The 20907-nt window shown below is 37.9% G+C and overlaps 1 protein-coding gene and 1 long non-coding RNA gene across 2 annotated transcripts; one reads left to right on the forward strand and one right to left on the reverse strand.

Moving 5' to 3' along the window:
• The first annotated feature begins 909 nt into the window (after window positions 1-909).
• LOC138317928 (uncharacterized) lies at window positions 910-10594 on the forward strand. Its single transcript, XR_011207824.1, has 2 exons — window positions 910-1215; window positions 10336-10594. It is a non-coding gene; the product is annotated as an uncharacterized lncRNA (long non-coding RNA).
• LOC138317927 (tRNA pseudouridine synthase Pus10-like) lies at window positions 10531-20907 on the reverse strand. The gene is made up of 19 exons (XM_069259905.1): window positions 20862-20907; window positions 19972-20106; window positions 19438-19596; window positions 18827-18913; window positions 18360-18394; window positions 17991-18102; window positions 17793-17854; window positions 17432-17477; window positions 16936-17009; window positions 16406-16491; window positions 15992-16117; window positions 15637-15693; window positions 14950-15026; window positions 13996-14051; window positions 13473-13590; window positions 13219-13262; window positions 12121-12219; window positions 11744-11843; window positions 10531-10974 (listed from the first exon to the last, which is right to left on the reverse strand). Exons 1-19 carry the CDS (start codon window positions 20880-20882, stop codon window positions 10933-10935), a joined length of 1536 nt encoding a protein of 511 aa, XP_069116006.1. The 5' UTR covers window positions 20883-20907; the 3' UTR covers window positions 10531-10932.

Genomic DNA, 20907 nt, shown 5'->3' on the forward strand with positions numbered 1-20907 from the left:
ACATGGATGGGTATAGCTATAGTGGAAATGTCAGAATACCTTATTATGCATTTAATCATTACAGTCACTATCTGTCCACCAAATGGAAATATTAAAGTGTAGCTGAGAATTAGTTTGTGGTTATACAATATCCGGGTCAATGTGTACACACGTGACAGTTATAATCACAAGAAGTTTAAAATAGGGAACTATATACTCCCACATATCTCACATTGTAACACGCTGACTCCTTTAAATAGAACAGGAAGTTACAAACGGTGGAAGTCAGTGTATTTATAGACACCAGCTTATAGGGAATTCTCTACGGCCAATCAAAACCATTCAACCAACTATATTTAGCTCTCTAGTAAATATAGGTGCAGTTAAAAATTCAGTGAAATTTCTTTGCAATAAAATCATGATTTTATCGTTTTGGTTTGACATCCTATTAAAAGCTATTGTCATTTAACAATTTGCCAGGTTTAAGAGGAAGAGAAAGTCAGAGTACCCAGAGAATCACTACCTATCTACATGCAGTACCTCATGGTTTTCAAACTTGGTTTTATCAACTGCACTGACAATACCATATGGACGTAAGGCACCAGGCTAACTTATTTATTTAGATTTTTTTACTTCAATGTATTTAGTATAAATTGAAACACCACTATAGTCTATAGAACTATAGCTCTACATTCCTATTATACATTGGGTGGTCAAATATAGGAATGTGCAACACAATGGGTTATGTTTAACTCTCTTAAATTAGGTTTATATCATACGTCTTCTGAACAGCTGCATGCCGCCTAAATAGCATTTGTATAAACATGTGTGTATGTTTAATGCAAGGATAATAAATAATAAAAAATTATGTAAATATTTGAACTCTTTCTAGATTCCGCACATCAAAAGTTAAGTTCATTACACATGATTTACCATGATCATTAAAAGTTCGCTTCACCAGGACAAAAAATGCAAACCATGAACAAATAATGTGACTCAGAGTTATAGATTCTACAGGATCAAATGTAGATGTGTACATGTAGGTGTTATCTTAGATCAGATAAATATTTTGTACTTATAACCCACCCAGCATGTTTAACTAGTACCTACCCTAATCTATACGTAGGAGTACCTGTATACATCAGTGTTCCGATCAATGTCCACTTCCCTTATCTACCTCTTAATGTGTGGGTGACCATTGGTCATTTGGATACCATGACCACTTTTTACATACAGGTGCGAAATTTTTCACTGGGGTCAAAGAGTTTTTCCCTTTCACCCCAACACCCGTCCCATACACCCAAACACGTTTTCCTTACACCTAAATACCCTTCCCTTACACCCAACCACCCAAGCACTCTTCCCTTACAATATATACTTAAACACCCTTCCTTTACAATTTACACCCAAACACCCTTCCCTTACTCTCAAACACCCTTCCCTTACAATTAAACCCTTCCCTTATACCCAAACAACCTTCCCTTACAATTTACACTCAAACACCCTTCCCTTACACCCAAACACCCTTCTCTTACACCCAAACACCCTTCCCTTACACCCAAACACACTTCCCTTACACTCAAACACCCTTCCCTTACACCCAAACACACTTGGGGTTAGAGTTAGGGCTAACCCTAACCCTAACCCAAACACACTTCCCTTACACTCAAACACCCATCCCTTACACTCAAATACCCTTCCCTTACAATTTAAACTCAAACACCCTTCCCTTACACCCAAACACCCATCCCTTACAATTTAAACGCAAACACCCTTATCTTACACCCAAACACCCTTCCCTTACACCTTTCTCTTACACCCAAAAACCCTTCCCTTACAATTTACACTCAAAAACCTTCCCTTACAATTTAAATTCAGACACCCTTCCTTACACTCAAACATCCTTCCCTTACACCCAAACACCCTTATCTTACACCCAAACACCCTTCCCTTGCAATTTACACTCATACATCCTTCCCTTACACCCAAACACCCTTATCTTACACCCAAACACCCTTCCCTTACAATTTACACTCAAACATCCTTCCCTTACACCCAAACACACTTCCCTTACACCCAAACACCCTTCCCTTACAATTTACACTCAAACACCCTTCCCTTACATTCAAACACCCTTCCCTTACACCCAAACACCCTTCCCTTACAACCAAACACACTTCCCTTACACCCAAACACCCTTCCCTTACAATTTACACTCAAACACCATTCCCTTACATTCAAACACCCTTCCCTTACACCCAAACACCCTTCCCTTACAACCAAAAAGCCTTATCTTACAAACAAACACCCTTCCCTTACAATTTACACTCAAAACACTTCCCTTCAAACCCCTTCCTTACACCCAAACACCCTTCCCTTACAACCAAACACACTTCCCTTACACCCAAACACCCTTCCCTTACAATTTACACTCAAACACCCTTCCCTTACATTCAAACACCCTTCCCTTACACCCAAACACCCTTCCCTTACAACCAAACACACTTCCCTTACAATTTAAACTCAAAACAAACCTTCCCTTTACATTCCCCAAAACTCAAAACCCTTCCCTTACACCAACAATCTTACACCCAAAACCCTTCCCTTACAATTTACACTCAAACATCCTTCCCTTACACTCAAGCACACTTCCCTTACACCCAAACACCCTTCCCTTACAATTTAAACTCAAACACCCTTCCCTTACACTCAAACACCCTTCCCTTACACCCAAACACCTCCCTTACACTCAAACACCCTTCCCTTACAATTTAAACTCAAACACCCTTCCTTACACCCAAACACACTTCCCTTACACAAAACCCTTCCCTTACATTTAACTCAAAACACCTCCCTTACACAAACACCTTCCTTACACTCAAACACCCTTCCCTTACACCAAACACCCTTCCTTACACCTTACCTTCCACTCAACCCTCTTACACTCAAACACCCTTCCACTAACTCAAACACCCTTTCCCTACACTCAAACCCCTTCCCTTACACCCAAACACCCCTTACCCAAACACCTTCCTTAATTTACACTCAAACATCCTTCTCTTACACCCAAACACCCTTCCCTTACAATTTAAACTCAAACACCCTTCCCTTACACTCAAAACACCCTTCCCTTACACCCAAACACACCTTCCCTTACAATTTAAACTCAAACACCCTTCCTTACACTCAAACACCCTTCCTTACAATCAAACAACCCTTCCCTACACTCAAACACCTTCCCTTTCACTCAAACACCCTTCCTTACACCCAAACACCCTTCCTTACTTACACCCAAACACCCTATCCTTACACCCAAACACCCTTCCTTACACCCAAACACCCTTACTTACACCCTTACACCACCCCTACAATTTAAACTCAAAACACCTCCTTACACCCAAACACACTTCCCTTACACCCAAACAAACTTCCCTAACAATTTAAACTCAAACACCATTCCCTTACACCCAAACACCCTTCCCTTACAATTTAAACCAAAACACCCTTCCCTTACACCAAACACCCTTCCCTTACACCAAAACCCCCTTCAATTTACACCCAAACACCTTCCCTTACACCCAAACACCATCCCTTCCCTTACCCTTCCCTTACAATTTAAACTCAAACACCCTTCCCTTACACCCAAACACCCTTCCCTTCAATTCAAACCCAAAACACCCTTATCTTACACCCAAACACCCTTCCCTACAATTTAACTCAAACACCCTTCCCTTACTAAACTCAAACACCCTTCCTTACACTCAAACATCCTTCCCTTACACCCAAACACCCTTATCTTACACCCAAACACCCTTATCTTACACCCAAACACCCTTCCCTTCTTACACTCAAACACCCTTCCCTTACACCCAAACACCCTTATCTTACACCCAAACACCCTTCCCTACAACTTACACTCAAACATCCTTCCCTTACACCCAAACACCCTTCCCTTACAATTTACACTCAAAAACCTCCCTTACACCCAAACACCCTTCCCTTACACCCAAACACCCTTCCCTTACAATTTACACTCAAACTTCCTAACCCTTAAACTCAAACACCCTTCCTTACACCCAAACACCCTTCCCTTACAACCAAAAACCATTATCTTACAACCAAACACCCTTCCCTTACAATTTACACTCAAACACACCTTCCCTTACACCCAAACACCCTTCCCTTACACTCAAACACACTTCCCTTACACCCAAACAAACTTTCCTTACATATTAAACTCAAACACCCTTCTTCAACCCAAACACCCTTCCCTACTTACCCTTACAAAAACTCAAACACACCCTTACTCTTACACCCTAACACCCTTCCCTTACAATTTAAACTCAAACACCCTTCCCTTACACTCAAACACCCTTCCCTTACACCCAAACACCCTTCCCTTACAATTTAAACTCAAACACCCTTCCCTTACACTCAAACAAACTTCCCTTACAATTTACACTCAATACACCCTTCCTTACACCCAAACACCCTTCCCTTACACCCAAACACCCTTCCCTTACACCCAAACTAAAACACCCTTACCCTTCTTACACCAAACACCCTTCCCTTACAATTTAAACTCAAACACCCTTCCCGTTACACCCAAACACCCTTCCCTTACAATTTAAACTCAAACACCCTTCCTTCTCTTACACCCAAACACCCTTCCTTTACAATTTAAACTCAAACACCCTTCCTTCATCTTACACCCAAACACACTTCCCTTGCAATTTACACTCAAACATCCTTCCCTTACACCCAAAACACCCTTCCCTTACAATTAAACTCAAACACCCTTCCCAAACACAAACACCTTCCTTACACCCAAACAACTTCCCTAACAATTTACACTCAAAACACCCTTCCTTACATTCATCAAACACCCTTCCCCTTAAACTCAAACACACTTCCGTTACACCCAAACACCCTTCCCTTACAATTTACCCAAACACCCTTCCCTTACACTCAAACACCCTTCCCTTACACCAAACACCTTCCCTTCAAACACCCTTACCCAATCTTACACTCAAAACCCTTCCCTTACAATTTACACTCAAACATCCTTCCCTTACACCCAAACACCCTTCCCTTACACTCAAACACACTTCCCTTACACCCAAACAAACTTCCCTTACAATTTAAACTCAAACACCCTTCTGTTACACCCAAACACCCTTCCCTTTACAACTACAAACACCCTTAACACACCCAAACACCCTTCCTTACTCTTACACCCTAACACCCTTCACTTACAAACACCCTTCCTTTTAAACTCAAACACCCTTCCCTTACACTTAACTCAAACATCCTTCCCTTACACCCAAACACACTTCCCTTACAATTTAAACTCAAACACCCTTCCCTTACACTCAACAACACTTCCCCTTACACCCAAACACCCTTCCTACATTTACACTCAAACACCCTTCCCATCCCAAACACCCTTCCCTTACACCAAACCACCCTTCCCTTACACCCAAACACTTCCCTTACCCAAACACCCTTCCCTTCCCTTACAATTTACAACTCAAACACCCTTCCCTTACACTCAAACATCCTTCCCTTACACCCAAACACCCTTCCGTTACACCCAAACACCCTTCCCTTACAATTTAAACTCAAACACCCTTCCTTTTCTTACACCCAAACACCCTTCCCTTACAATTTAAACTCAAACACCCTTCCCTTACACTCAAACACCCTTCCCTTACACCCAAACACACTTCCCTTACAATTTAAACTCAAACACCCTTCCCTTACACCCAAACACCCTTCCCTTACAATTTAAACTCAAACACCCTTCCTTTACACCCAAACACACTTCCCTTACACCCAAACAAACTTCCCTAACAATTTAAACTCAAGCACCCTTCCGTTACATCCAAACACCCTTCCCCTACAATTTAAACTCAAACATTATTCCGTTACACCCAAACACCCTTCCCTTACAATTTAAACCCAAACACCCTTCCCTTACACTCAAACACCCTTCCCTTACACTCAAACACCCTTCCCCTACACTCAAACCCCCTTCCCTTACACCCAAACACACTTCCCTTACACTCAAAACACCCTTCCCTTACAATTTACACTCAAACATCCTTCCCTTTCACCCAAACACCTTCCCTTACACTCAAACACCCTTCCCTTACACCCAAACCAACTTCCCTTACACTCAAACACCTTCCCTTACACCCAAACAAACTTCCCTTACAATTTAAACTCAAACACCCTTCTGTTACACCCAAACACCCTTCCCTTACAATTTAAACTCAAACACCCTTCCCCTTCTCCCTTACACCCAAACACCCTTACCTTTACAATTTTAAACTCAAACACCCTTCCCCTTACACTCAAACACACTTCCCTTACAATTTAAACCCAAACACCCTTCCCTTACACTCAAACACCCTTCCCTTACACTCAAACACCCTTCCCCTACACTCAAACCCCCTTCCCTTACACCCAAACGCACTTCCCTTACACTCAAACACCCTTCCCTTACAGTTTACACTCAAACATCCTTCCCTTACAATTTATACCCAAACACCCTTCCCCTACACTCAAACCCCCTTCCCTTACACCCAAACACCCTTATCTTACACCCAAACACCCTTCCTTTGCAATTTACACTCATACATCCTTCCCCTTACACCCAAACACCCTTCCCTTACAATTTAAACTCAAACACCCTTCCCTTACACTCAAACACCCTTCCCTTACACCCAAACACACTTCCCTTACAATTTAAACTCAAAACACCCTTCCCTTACACTCAAACACCTTTCCTTACAATCAAACACCCTTCCCCTACACTCAAACATCCTTCCTTTCACCCAAAACACCCTTATCTTACACCAAACACCCTTATCTTACACCCAAACACCCTTATCTTACACCCAAACACCCTTATCTTACACCCAAACACCCTTATCTTACACCCAAACACCCTTATCTTACACCCAAACACCATTCCCCTACAATTTAAACTCAAACACCCTTCCTTTACACCCAAACACACTTCCCTTACACCCAAACAAACTTCCCTAACAATTTAAACTCAAACACCATTCCGTTACACCCAAACACCCTTCCCTTACAATTTAAACCCAAACACCCTTCCCTTACACTCAAACACCCTTCCCCTACACTCAAACCCCCTTCCCTTACACCCAAACACACTTCCCTTACACTCAAACACCCATCCCTTACACTCAAATACCCTTCCCTTACAATTTAAACTCAAACACCCTTCCCTTACACCCAAACACCCTTCCCTTGCAATTCAAACTCAAACACCCCTTATCTTACACCCAAACACCCTTCCCTTACAATTTAAACTCAAACACCCTTCCCTTACAATTTAAACTCAGACACCCTTCCTTACACTCAAACACCCTTCCCTTACACCCAAACACCCTTCCGTTACACCCAAACACCCTTATCTTACACCCAAACACCCTTCCCTTGCAATTTACACTCATACATCCTTCCCTTACACCCAAACACCCTTATCTTACACCCAAACACCCTTCCCTTACAACTTACACTCAAACATCCTTCCCTTACATCCAAACACCCTTCCCTTACAATTTACACTCAAACATCCTTCCCTTACACCCAAACACACTTCCCTTACACCCAAACACCTTCCCTTACAAAACCAAACACCCTTCCCTTACACTCAAACACCCTTCCCTTACAATTTACACTCAAACACCCTTCCCTTACACCCAAACACCCTTCCCTTACACCCAAACACCCTTATCTTACAACCAAACACCCTTCCCTTACAATTTACACTCAAACATCCTTCCCTTTCACCCAAACACCCTTCCCTTACACTCAAACACACTTCCCTTACACCCAAACAAACTTTCCTTACATATTAAACTCAAACACCCTTCTGTTACACCCAAACACCCTTCCCTTACAATTTAAACTCAAACACCCTTCTGTTACACCCAAACACCCTTCCCTTACAATTTAAACTCAAACACCCTTCCTTCTCTTACACCCTAACACCCTTCTCTTACAATTTAAACTCAAACACCCTTCCCTTACACTCAAACAAACTTCCCTTACAATTTACACTCAATCATCCTTACCCTTACACCCAAGCACACTTCCCTTACACCCAAACACCCTTCCCTTCCCTTACAATTTACACTCAAACACCCTTCCCTTACACTCAAACATCCTTCCCTTACACCCAAACACCCTCCCGTTACACCCAAACACCCTTCCCTTACAATTTAAACTCAAACACCCTTCCTTTTCTTACACCCAAACACCCTTCCCTTACAATTTAAACTCAAACACCCTTCCCTTACACTCAAACACCCTTCCCTTACACCCAAACACACTTCCCTTACAATTTAAACTCAAACACCCTTCCCTTACACCCAAACACCCTTCCCTTACAATTTAAACTCAAACACCCTTCCTTTACACCCAAACACACTTCCCTTACACCCAAACAAACTTCCCTAACAATTTAAACTCAAGCACCCTTCCGTTACATCCAAACACCCTTCCCTTACAATTTAAACTCAAACACCCTTCCTTTTCTTACACCCAAACACCCTTCCCTTACAATTTAAACTCAAACACCCTTCCCTTACACTCAAACACCCTTCCCTTACACCCAAACACACTTCCCTTACAATTTAAACTCAAACACCCTTCCCTTACACCCAAACACCCTTCCCTTACAACACCCTTCCCTTACACCCAAACACCCTTCCCTTACAATTTAAACTCAAACACCCTTCCTTTACACCCAAACACACTTCCCTTACACCCAAACAAACTTCCCTAACAATTTAAACTCAAGCACCCTTCCGTTACATCCAAACACCCTTCCCTTACAATTTAAACTCAAACACCCTTCCCTTACACCCAAACACCCTTCCCTTACAATTTAAACCCAAACACCCTTCCCTTACACTCAAACACCCTTCCCTTACAATTTAAACTCAAACACCCTTCCCTTACACTCAAACACCCTTCCCTTACACTCAAACACACTTCCCTACACTCAAACACCCTTCCCTTCAAACACCCTTCCCTTACACAATTTACACTCAAACATCCTTCCCTTTCACCCAAACACCCTTCCCTTACACTCAAACACACTTCCCTTACACCCAAACAAACTTCCCTTACAATTTAAACTCAAACACCCTTCTGTTACACCCAAACACCCTTCCCTTACAATTTAAACTCAAACACCCTTCCTTCTCTTACACCCAAAACCCTTCTTACAATTTAAACTCAACACCCTTCCTTACCCAAAGACCCTTCCTTTACAATTTAAACTCAAACACCCTTCCCCTACACTCAAACACACTTCCCTTACAATTTAAACCCAAACACCCTTCCCTTACACTCAAACACCCTTCCCTTACACTCAAACACCCTTCCCCTACACTCAAACCCCCTTCCCTTACACCCAAACGCACTTCCCTTACACTCAAACACCCTTCCCTTACAGTTTACACTCAAACATCCTTCCCTTACAATTTATACCCAAACACCCTTCCCTTACACCCAAACACCCTTCCCTTACAATTAACACACATACACCCTACCTTTACACCCAAACACCCTTCCCTTATACCCAAACACTCTTCTCTTACAATTTACACACAAACACCCTACCTTTACACCCAAACACCCTTCCCCTACACCCAAACACTCTTCCCTTACAATTTACACCCAAACATCCTACCCTTACACCTAATTACCCTTCCCTTACACTCAAACCCATGAAGCCCCTGAACAGACATAGACTGTCCATAGTAGTGAGCTGCTAGCCATATACATTTGCCAAAATAAACACCCCTCCCTCTTCTCCTAATTACTAGTTAATCTTAAAATCAGACATCTCTATGAATTTTCCAGAATGTCTTATTTTAGAAACAAATATCTTGTATGTAAACAAAAACTGGTAATTTTCATTGCTATACATTTTTACTAAAAGTAATCAAAAAATATTCATTGTTTAAAGCTGCCTAATACTCCCAAAGGCTTGTTGATGGCAGGTTTAATTATTTACCCTGATAAACAACAGCTTTGCTGCTGCATCTATAACTGCGACCCAAACATCATCATTGCATCTTCAAAGAAATAATATCATTATAACTTCATTTTTCTTATCTTTTAAGTGCCTTTGGAATTTCTAAGGTTGAACATGTAAACTTAGGACGTCAGGACAGACCAACTCATCCCACAAATTAGACACATTGAAATCAACATCAGGTTGTCAACAGACATACAGAAGTACAGGCATGTACTTTGATTCAAAATATTTGTTTAGTTATTTTTCTTTTTTCTCCTTCTTTATTTCAGGTCTTTGTAATGGAAAAAAACCCAAAGTACCTGCAGAAAAGCCACAAACTTGCAGACAGCATCCAGCTGCTACTTTTGAAATCACTACCCAGAGTATATAGGGGGTAGGAGTAGAATGTAACCTTTACTATCCAGCTACCACTGGGTCCTCTCTGTGTTGTAAGTGTTGTTTAAAAGACAATAACAAAATCACAATAGAATTATTCGAAGTGTTTTAATAGCCTACAGACTATAAAATAAAAAATATATCACAAATTTATCAATTGTGTATTCTTCCCTTTTTTCTTTAATCGAAGCATTTTCTTACATACATAATTATATACATGTACGCATGTCTATGGAAAAGTTTCTGTTTGTTTCCTAATATGTAACAGCTAGTGCAAGCACGATCTTCAACTCTGTCTTTGATTTCTTGTATGGTGTCAAATGAAGGAGAGTTTCATTCCCACAGTAATGTAGTAAAACTCCTTCCATGATTACAAACACAACATGAATTTCACATGTCAGAAATGCTCTGGGTACAGCCTACAAATTCACTACACAGCTTGTGATAATTGCATCGCTTACGATAAGAATCTTCCTTTTTTTCTGATTCCATCAACTGTCGTCTATATGTTCTGGCCAGTCCAGTAACACAGCCTGAAACAGTTAGAAAGAGGACTGTATGAAATCAAAACTTCCAACACACAAAGCATCATTGGACTCTCATAGTCACATAAATCATATGAAGAATATTTTAAACTGAATTTAGTGAGCATACCAGACAGTTCCAAAGGGGAAAATTTTACAAGGCAGCATTTCATTATATAAAATATAGTATAATAATGAATATTTATCATATTTGTATACTAATTGTTACCGGTACATCAAACTGTAGGATATCACACTTTGTTCCTAGGGAGAGGGGGTGGGGGTATTTGAGGGATGGGGTGGGGAGGGTGTGTTTGAGGGGTGGGGTGGGGAGCGATACTTACCAGTACATCAAGCTGTAGGATATCACACTCTGTTCCTAGGGAGAGGGGGGTGGGGGTGTTTGGAGGGGTGGGGTGGGGAGCGATACTTACCAGTACATCAAACTGTAGGATATCACACTCTGTTCCTAGGGAGAGGGGATGGGGGTGTTTGAGGGGTGGGATGGGGAGCGATACTTACCAGTACATCAAGCTGTAGGATATCACACTCTGTTCCTAGGGAGAGGGGGTGGGGGGTGTTTGAGGGGTGGGGAGCGATACTTACCAGTACATCAAAGCCTGTAGGATATCACACTCTGTTCCTAGGGAGAGGGGTTGGGGGTGTTTGAGGGGTGGGGAGCGATACTTACCAGTACATCAAGCTGTAGGATATTACACTCGGTTCCTAGGGAGAGGGGGTGGGGGTGTTTGAGGGGTGGGGTGGAAGGGATACTTACCAGTACATCAAGCTGTAGGATATCACACTCTGTTCCTGTTAATGTACTCATGTTTGGTGTTGTGCGACCAAAATCACCATGAACAAATTCTTTTATGTATCTGACAGCATTAAAGATCAACACTTTATCAATTATTCTCCTTGTCTTCACAATTTTTGATAAAGAACATTGCTTGACATATTATATCAAATATTTATATTCACCAGTTAAGGGGAGACAACCTCATCCTTAATGCTATGTCAATTATTTTATTACTTTATGAATACATGTACTGTCCTATTCTCACACTCTGATATACATATGCCAGTACTTATTTGACAAAAAAATGTTCAGCACAAATGACACTCTAAAACCACCATACAAATTATCAAGGATACGTTCCAGCCTGTGTTTCTAGGTTTAGTTTGAAATGATGATCGTCAATCTTCTCTGCAGACATAGTGTACACAGTTCTCTCCCTTGTTGCCAATGGGCGTCTACAATGGTGGTGAGAAAAATGAAAATACTAGGTTTTTTTTAAATGTACACCGTTTTCTCCTTTGTCACCGTTAGGCATTTAAAGGGACAATTCGGTCTAAGAGTACATTAAAACTCGCACATATTTCGGAAAAAAACCCAGTTCTAATGGAAATTAGACTAGTTGGTTTTACTTTGATATGCCAGAAAAGTCCACTGTAGTCAATTGTATGTGAAATGTTCAATCGCCATTACTCATAGCCTTGTATGCCGAACCCTGACCCTTGTCTGTGTAATAAAGAATTTTTTGTCTAGAACTTCTCAAAACTCTCCTACAGTTGTGTTAACATTAATAGATGCATGTTCTTGTCTAAAAATAATTTCACCAACTCCTCAGTGGTTATGTATTGCATTTGTTTAACATGCGTTACTTTGACTCGGGTAAGGGTACAGCGTACATGTTGTACCTGCTTAATCGTATTGATCAACGATTTAGAATTTCAATGGTATTAATCAAAATACTGAACAACGTTGTGGTATTTGTCACTATTTCTTGTCGTATGTTTCATAAGGAATGTAGAACAATACATTTATGTGATATTTTGCTTCGTCGTTATGTAAGTAATTAGCCTCACTGAATTGTCCCTTTAATATTAGTGAGAAAAACAACAGTGAAAATACCAGTAGACTCTTCTGTTGTGATGTTTAACAAAATGTTATCATTAAATCAGATGATGATATCAAATCAAGGGACAAGTAATAAAAGGAAGAATAATTTATCAATGTCTTACTGTCAAAGGTGGAGCATTCTTTCCATTCCTTTTAAAAATTTGAAAGATCTGGGATCTAGTGTGGAAAGTGTTTAAAGGGTTGAAATATTTAAATGTGAAGTTTTGTCAAGACCAATCACCTACGTAGTATAACATTGCAGCTACAACTCGGAGTTGTTGAAGTTATGAGTGTTTGAAGTTAATGATGTTTAAAGTTTACAAGGTTTTGATTGATTGGTAAAAACGTACCTGTGTAAGACACGAACAGGTGTTTTCTGTTGTAGCACAATATTCTGAAAATAAAACAACAAAATAATTGAAAAATAACGATGTTTTTAACATTTCAATTTGATTCCAAACACACCATATTAAAAATTGTATACACACTGAATATGACCTTCAGCTAGCATTATTTGATTGTCATATCAACCAAAACTTCATTTTAAATTGATTTTTATTTTGACTGTGTTTTTTTATGAAGTAACTGATTAGGAGGTCCTTACTGTCATGGCGCTGATTTCCTCAAGTTTCTCCGCTGATAACACGTCGGAACTCCAACAGTGAGCCAAGTACGTCTTTGTCTTCTCCATCTCGCCTTCCTTCAGCTTGTTAGTGGCCTCCCTTTAATTACATAATCAAGGTTAAATCGTGTGATCAATTTTCGCATATTTCGTGGGCGATAGGATATTGTGAGAATAAACTGACGCAAAATTGCTTTAAACACAAGTAAAATAAAATCATAAGAGTCTAGATGGTGAAATTTAATCTTCAACAAAAATTTCCATTTATCCCATGAAAATTTTCCCCTTATTTTACCATTTTAACACCACATATTCATTACCATATTCGACCAAATAAGCCCTATGGGCATTTAAAAATTTGAAAAAATGAAAAGGTGCTAATATTGGAAACCTATACAGTTTTGATAGTTTTGGTCTTATGCCTGGGCAATTGAAATGAGGCCTCAAAAAAGAGCATTGTACTTAAATTAAAGTTTGACAAATCAATTGTCAACTTTCCACTTACTTGGTTACAATTTGTAGATCTCTAACTTGGACCTCAGATGATGCTGTATTGATTTCCTAAAATAGAAACACTTTTTATATATCATTATCTTCTAATGTGACTTTGTTTCTCAAACATCTTAATCTTTAGCCCTCTGTAAAATATCTCACTCAACCTATCCAACCTGTTACTTACTGTTTTTATGATTTTATACAATGCAGTTATATTCCAACATTTATGAGATGTTAAGAGGGAAGCTTCATTACATAAGGCTGAAACAAGTAGTTTACAGACAAAATCTTGTTCAGGGGACAGAACTCAAAGCCTTACCAACAGGATTAAATGTTCATGATCAACAGAAGTCCAAAATTGTGAGAGTGTCAACTTCTGTCAAGGGAGCCGTTAAGAAGAGAAAAGATAAGATCCTAAAAGTCATCATGGGATTTGATTTTCTCCCATACTTGACAGGGTTATCCAACGGTTGCTAGGGAAAAGATAACTCTGTCTTTTACAGAAGTAGGGAAAAGACAGCTCACACGCGCTAGACAGTGACATCATCAATACATGAGGCAACCATTTTTATGCACAGTAACGTTCTTCACCATTTCTCGTTAAAGTATGGGAGAAAAAGAATCTTACATGGGCCTGTCAGGTGTACAGGGAAAGATTTTGACCATAAACCCTTGGCAATTAAGCCTCCCTCCAGTTGATAAGCCAAAATCTTTCACTCGGGTTGAGATATCCCTGTCCACCTGACAGGCCCATGTTAGATTCTATTAATCATGGCTAACACAATATTTCCATCCCATTTTATCCAGGGATAAAAACTGATATACAACCAACATTGTAGTGTAACAATGAGACTGAAACAATTACTATAAGTAAATATGTCTGAGAACTGATTTGCATGTTAAAAGATAGAATGAAACACACCAGTAAAAGCATGAACTACAAACATTAAGCTGATCACGTTACCTTTTGTATGTTTAATATGGCTGCCTTAGAAAAAGTTACTTTATGAGGATCCAAAAGCTCCACAACAAATGGTCGCCCTGAAAAATAACACAAGGTATTCAATTGGTAGTATTACAAGTAAAGGGAGATAACTGCCTTTTTAACTACAACAAGCCATATTCATGAAGATAACAGAATTTTTACAGAAGAATGCAGTACAAGGATTTTTTTCTTTTTCTTTTTTTTTGTTTTGTTTATCAAATAATCATAAGACAGCTGGATGGTGGGAAAACTTGTTGCAATTTAAGTTTGAATGTAAAGCGAAATATCAATCTTGAACCAATAAAAAAATACTTCAATTCAAAAGTTTTCATGTTACCTGTTAACCAATTGTAGCTATATTTTTCATTCCACAAAAGAATGACATAAAATCTTTCATATAAATTGAAATTTTCATATTTCTAAATATGATATTTGATGTGACGTCCACTTCAAAATTTCTAAACTTTTTGTTTACTGTAGTGCTACTTTTACTATTTTAGCACTTTTCGCGCTGTCTTTGAAGTGCTATTTCATGTACAGTGCTGTATTTTGTAAAATAGTTTTTCCCTATTTCTAGTATTGAACCATCAAATTACTTTTGCTTTTGTGCTAAAATAAGTACACTAATAGTATCTAATAGAGACAAAAACCAATCAGACTGCCTACCTGTTCCCAGCATAAGAACATCAACATCCTCACGACCCGAGGCTGAGAACTTGGAGTCTGGAAACAAAAGATTTGTTATCAAGTAATGAACCAGAGGCCCCCCAGTTATACCATGCAGGCATTTTGTAAACCATTTTCGTGTGTGTCTAAATTATGTATATTTCGAGGGCAACCAGCATTTACAAAATAATTGATGGTAACATGAAAATGTTAATGTCAGTAGCTGTGAAAATGAGTCTGCTTGCATTATTTTCTAATCTTATATTCCATTATCTAGAGATCAACAGTTTTGAAATTAATGATCTTATTATATCGATTAATTAACTTCTGGTTGTACAATCACCTCATTAATTACCTGAATATTTGAAATGCTTCTGTAGATTATCACAGATTTTCTCCTCCACTGACGATTCACTTTTACGTACACCATCGACAAACCAGGGCGTCTGACTCAGCGAGCGATTGTGTTTATTGTATCTACCTGTAACAACAAAAATAAGGTATTAAACAAAAGATTGGATTGTTATTGTATGGATGCCACTTTACATTTCTGACAATTTCAAAGACCTTAATTGGACAGAAATGTTACAGAGTACTGGTAGACTTGCTAATGGAAGTGAAATATCAGGACAGTCTCATAAAAATTACACCAGTTATATTAGGTACAAAGCAAAAGAAAAGCAATGATCATAAAGTTATAGCTCCTATAGTCATACGTCTACAATGTGTATAATGTAAATATATTACAAGTACAAACTCAGTGTATTACCAGCAATGTAGAGAGGTTCCCTGGTACAGGTGATGGACTCACACTCACACGCGACCTTAGGTATGGTGGGAGGTGTCTGGAACACTCTACAACACCAATATTTAAATGTAAGGTCATGCTTTCAATAAATGTAATGATAATAATTAAATATATTTCATGTCAATAACACTTTGAGTCAAACAATCTTAATTCTTACAATTTGTCATTTTCTCAGCAGTCTTAAGAGAAAAGTCTCATTTGGACATGAATTAACTATGAACTTTTATGAATCCGGTTGCAGGTATCTCATGACTATTTCATGTCTTGGCATGAACACCAGTGGACAGGAGAAAAGTAAATGGCTTATCCATCACACCACCTGGCTTCCTGTGAAATAGTATAGGCTCACCTGCATCTCCACATCGGTTTCCCCCGTTACTCTCATATCCTCACTCATAAAGAACATGTAAATCTTGTGTCTATAACAAAGAACTTTGAAAAAAGAACTCATAGATTTTTTGTTAACAAGACAATGATTTATATAAATCTACCTTCTTAGTTTCTGGTCAGTCATATCCTTTAATGCCTTGCCAACATTAGCCCTGTTAAACAGTTCTCCCTGGCCCTGAAGAAAACAACACATGCATAAGGTTCAAAATCACTATACATGTATACCTATAATCTATCTAATAGTATATACATTTTATTCTGGGTAGAGAGCTGAATCTCATGTGTAACAATTGCCAAGTACTCATCTAGACCACATGCTATTTTTCTCCAGGTAATGCATCTTCAACACTTGTCTTGTCCCTTGGTTACTGAGAAGCCAAAAATTTCAACAAATGTGACAAATTTCTCTGAAACTTCCTAAAATCTCTTTCTCTTATTCAGATTTCATGTTCAGAGACTAAAATCACTTGAAGAAGATGATATTAATTGTAATATCAAATTGGTTGGACTATATGTTAGAGTAGAAGGATACAGATTGTGTTATACGTAAAAAAAAAAGCTATTATATAATTATAATTGATTGGTAAGATTGCTTACCCTTTTAAACTTTCTTCTTTTGAAAACCTCAGGTTGGAAATCAAGGCTGAAATCAAGACAGAAGTTTGTCATTAGAGCACTCTTCAATTAACGAGTTATGGGTATAGGGGAATACCAGTAAGTCAAAATTTGGAAACAAATTAACAATACAGTTTTAACTATCTCGAACTTTTTCAAAGATAATGTTTTCTATGAAAGTGTCTTCAGAACATTTAAAACGTGGTTTACCTTTGGTATTCATTTATTATTTTATAATACAGTATGCTGTGGCATTTGTCAAGTTCATATCTGCACCTGATGTTTTTGCTTACAACATATTTATACATTTGTATCAAAATTCCATTTAGAGTAGAATACTTACAAAATCTCACACTCCTTGAATGTCTTAGGATAATTAAATGTAATTGCAATATCAAAGTTACTCTGTAAGAAAACGAAAAAATAAAATATTAGGTACAATTTCAAGAACGTGAGTTCAGTAATGATATCAGAAAGTCCTTAATTTTCTCATATTGAGTCAATGGTGAAATGTGGAGTTAATGAAAATATCTTATATTACCTTTTGATCAAATGGTACACCTAAAGAATCGCCCAACAATGGTCCAGCTGTCCACTTCCACACGTCCTTGACCCGAGGAATATCAGACTCTGTCACGCTCTCATACACTGCCCTACATAAACAGACAATCAGTAAAAATAGGTCAAACCTGTCTATAACAACCAACTAACAAGAATTAGATAAAAATAAATCACAAAATTCCAATGAAAATGGAGATTTAAGCATGCTTGACCTGTTTTTAATCCCAATATTATGTGGAACATTTGAGCATGTGAGCTTATACATGTACCATTCTTATATTTATTTTCAATAACTGGTTCATATTATCAGATGTAGTCAGTCTAAATATCTTAAAAAACAATAACTTACTTGAATTTTTCTCGTAGGTGTACTAAAACAGATCTCTGAAATAGAAAGAAAGCTTTTTACATTTATAATTATATAATGTACTCAGAAAATTACATTTACTTATTGGGTTAAAATCAGACAAAAATCTGTACTATTCTTTAACTGCCTTCAAATACTGCAAGACTAATTAATCCCTTAGATATCATTATCTTCTTTTATTTCCACTGAATCAGGATGGGCCTACTACTATACTTCATTTAAAGAAGAAAATTGAGAAATCATTAAGAAATCTCTAAGATAAACTGCAAAACTTTTATGACAAGGAACATTTATGAAATATTTTTAATGAGAAAAAGGGCCCGTTATAAGCCTCAGAAATCACTTCGAACTATTAAGACTATTTGAGATAAATCAAGCACAAAAAGTACTTTAAAATAAAATTTCCATTGGCATATCCCAGTAACAATACAGTTTATCAATGTACTTACCTCTCGTATAAGGACACACACAGGGACTGTGAGAGAACAGAGGAAACTTTTAAACTCATACTCAGCATCAGTCACATAATCTTTTATCTAAAATAGAAACAAAATAATAATTCATATGTAGAGTTGAAAGTAATCATACGGTAATACCTGGATACTCAAGAATATATTCTGTAAAGTACATAGTTCAGTGGTAATCTTATTTTTGAACTTTTGTGTAGAAACTATTTTACTAATTCATGATTACACAAATAACTCTTTCTGTTTTAAATACTTATAAATCAAAATATCCTGTAGGCTAATCATTAATGTGCTAATCTACCTTGATCTACTATAAACATTTTCTGAAAACTCTCCTTATTCTGTGACTTGAACATTTCATTGTGGAAAAAATCAACAACATTGATGGATTGAGTTAATGTGATGTCACACAAGGTCAGTGGTTTCAATATTAGGCACTACCCAGTACTTTTTGTCGGTTGAAATTAGCTGTGTTACCGCCTGATTTGGGCTAAATTACATTAGATAGCATACAGATGGTATAGAATAGTACCCCCTGAAATTGCAATTGTACCGCCTCTCCTGAAAGATAATGAAACCTCTGCAAGGTGTACCTTTGTTAAGAATGGTTTGTCTAGATACTGCTGTAGTATACCGAGACAGGCTGGACAAGGCTGACCATCACCTCGACTCATATCAACATCTGTATTGTCACAGGATTCTGGTTTGACTATAGATCTCTTCTTCATATCATTTAGGGCCTCCTTTATAGCCTGCAAACATACATCTCATGCTCATTTGATTGTATGGCTATATATAAAATATGGACTATAAATAGACTCTTTAGTTGATTGATCTTGTGGGCAAGGAACAATTGTGTTATAATAGTAATAATTAGTAATCATAGAACATGAACTGAACTCTGTCTGACAAACCAGACAATACAATTCAGTGGCAAAATGAAAAGACTGAAAAGACAAAAAATATCAAACAAAATTATACTTAATGTTATTCAATGTAAATGTATCATTAAAATGTATTTTATTATTATACTTATATATTAACATGTATGTCATTAAATGTTACATAAAGTTTGATAAACCATAGTTAAAATACAACATTAGTTAAACATCACAGTGATAATATACCTCTGGGTAACACTTGAAACTTGAAGGATTCTTTTCTCCCAAAAATCTAAATATACATCTAGGACAACAACCACATTGTTCCAGACAAGTGATAATATCAGCTGTTGTACTGTCTTCATCAGCAAATGATGCCATCTGAAAGATTAAATTGAAATATCAGTAAGACCTCCAAACACCATCGACTGAGCGACCTGGTCACAATGATCGATCAAATCCATTTCTGCTTCAAATGCTTATCTACATGTACAACGCGTATATATATCTATTTCATATCATTCAGTGAAGTGTGGAACAAGCTCGTGAAGAACAGCTGAAGAATGGATATCAGGCATCATTTACACCTGGTACACTCTTCTTATAACATATTGTTGATGTAGAAAATATCAAAAGTTCAAAAGTTGACTCAGAATAATCTCTAGACACAGTTATTTGAAGGGTTATGACTATTGGTCAATTAAGCTGGTCAGATAGGCAGAATCCTTCTGACTAAATTGGATATAACATCAAAATACAGAATAACATGTACAAATGTAACTGAATAAAGGGAGTCACAAATAAAATAAATCTTGCATGATGCAGTTAAGTGCCAATTCTGATTTAAGATCGTTTGCTTTTATCACCAAGAATAGCTGTTGAACTTCAACATAGTCATATATTGTATGCCTTACTCTTAGACCACAAATATATGTAAAAACGTCAAAGTGAAAGTAGATTTTCGGTAAGCATCGGCTACATGATGATATCAACACGTAATTAACAAGGTATCAAAACAGCACCAGAAATATAAAAAAAAAACTGCAATATGTATATACAATTTGAAGTAAGAAAAATATTTTGTGAGCTAGATACATTATTTCCTATTTGAAAGCAATATTGCAAACACAGCGCACCTGCTCCATGGAGGCATCCATCTTGAATTACAGCGCCACCTATTAT

Source organism: Argopecten irradians, chromosome 3 (assembly GCF_041381155.1).
Source record: "Argopecten irradians isolate NY chromosome 3, Ai_NY, whole genome shotgun sequence".
Taxonomy (NCBI): domain Eukaryota; kingdom Metazoa; phylum Mollusca; class Bivalvia; order Pectinida; family Pectinidae; genus Argopecten; species Argopecten irradians.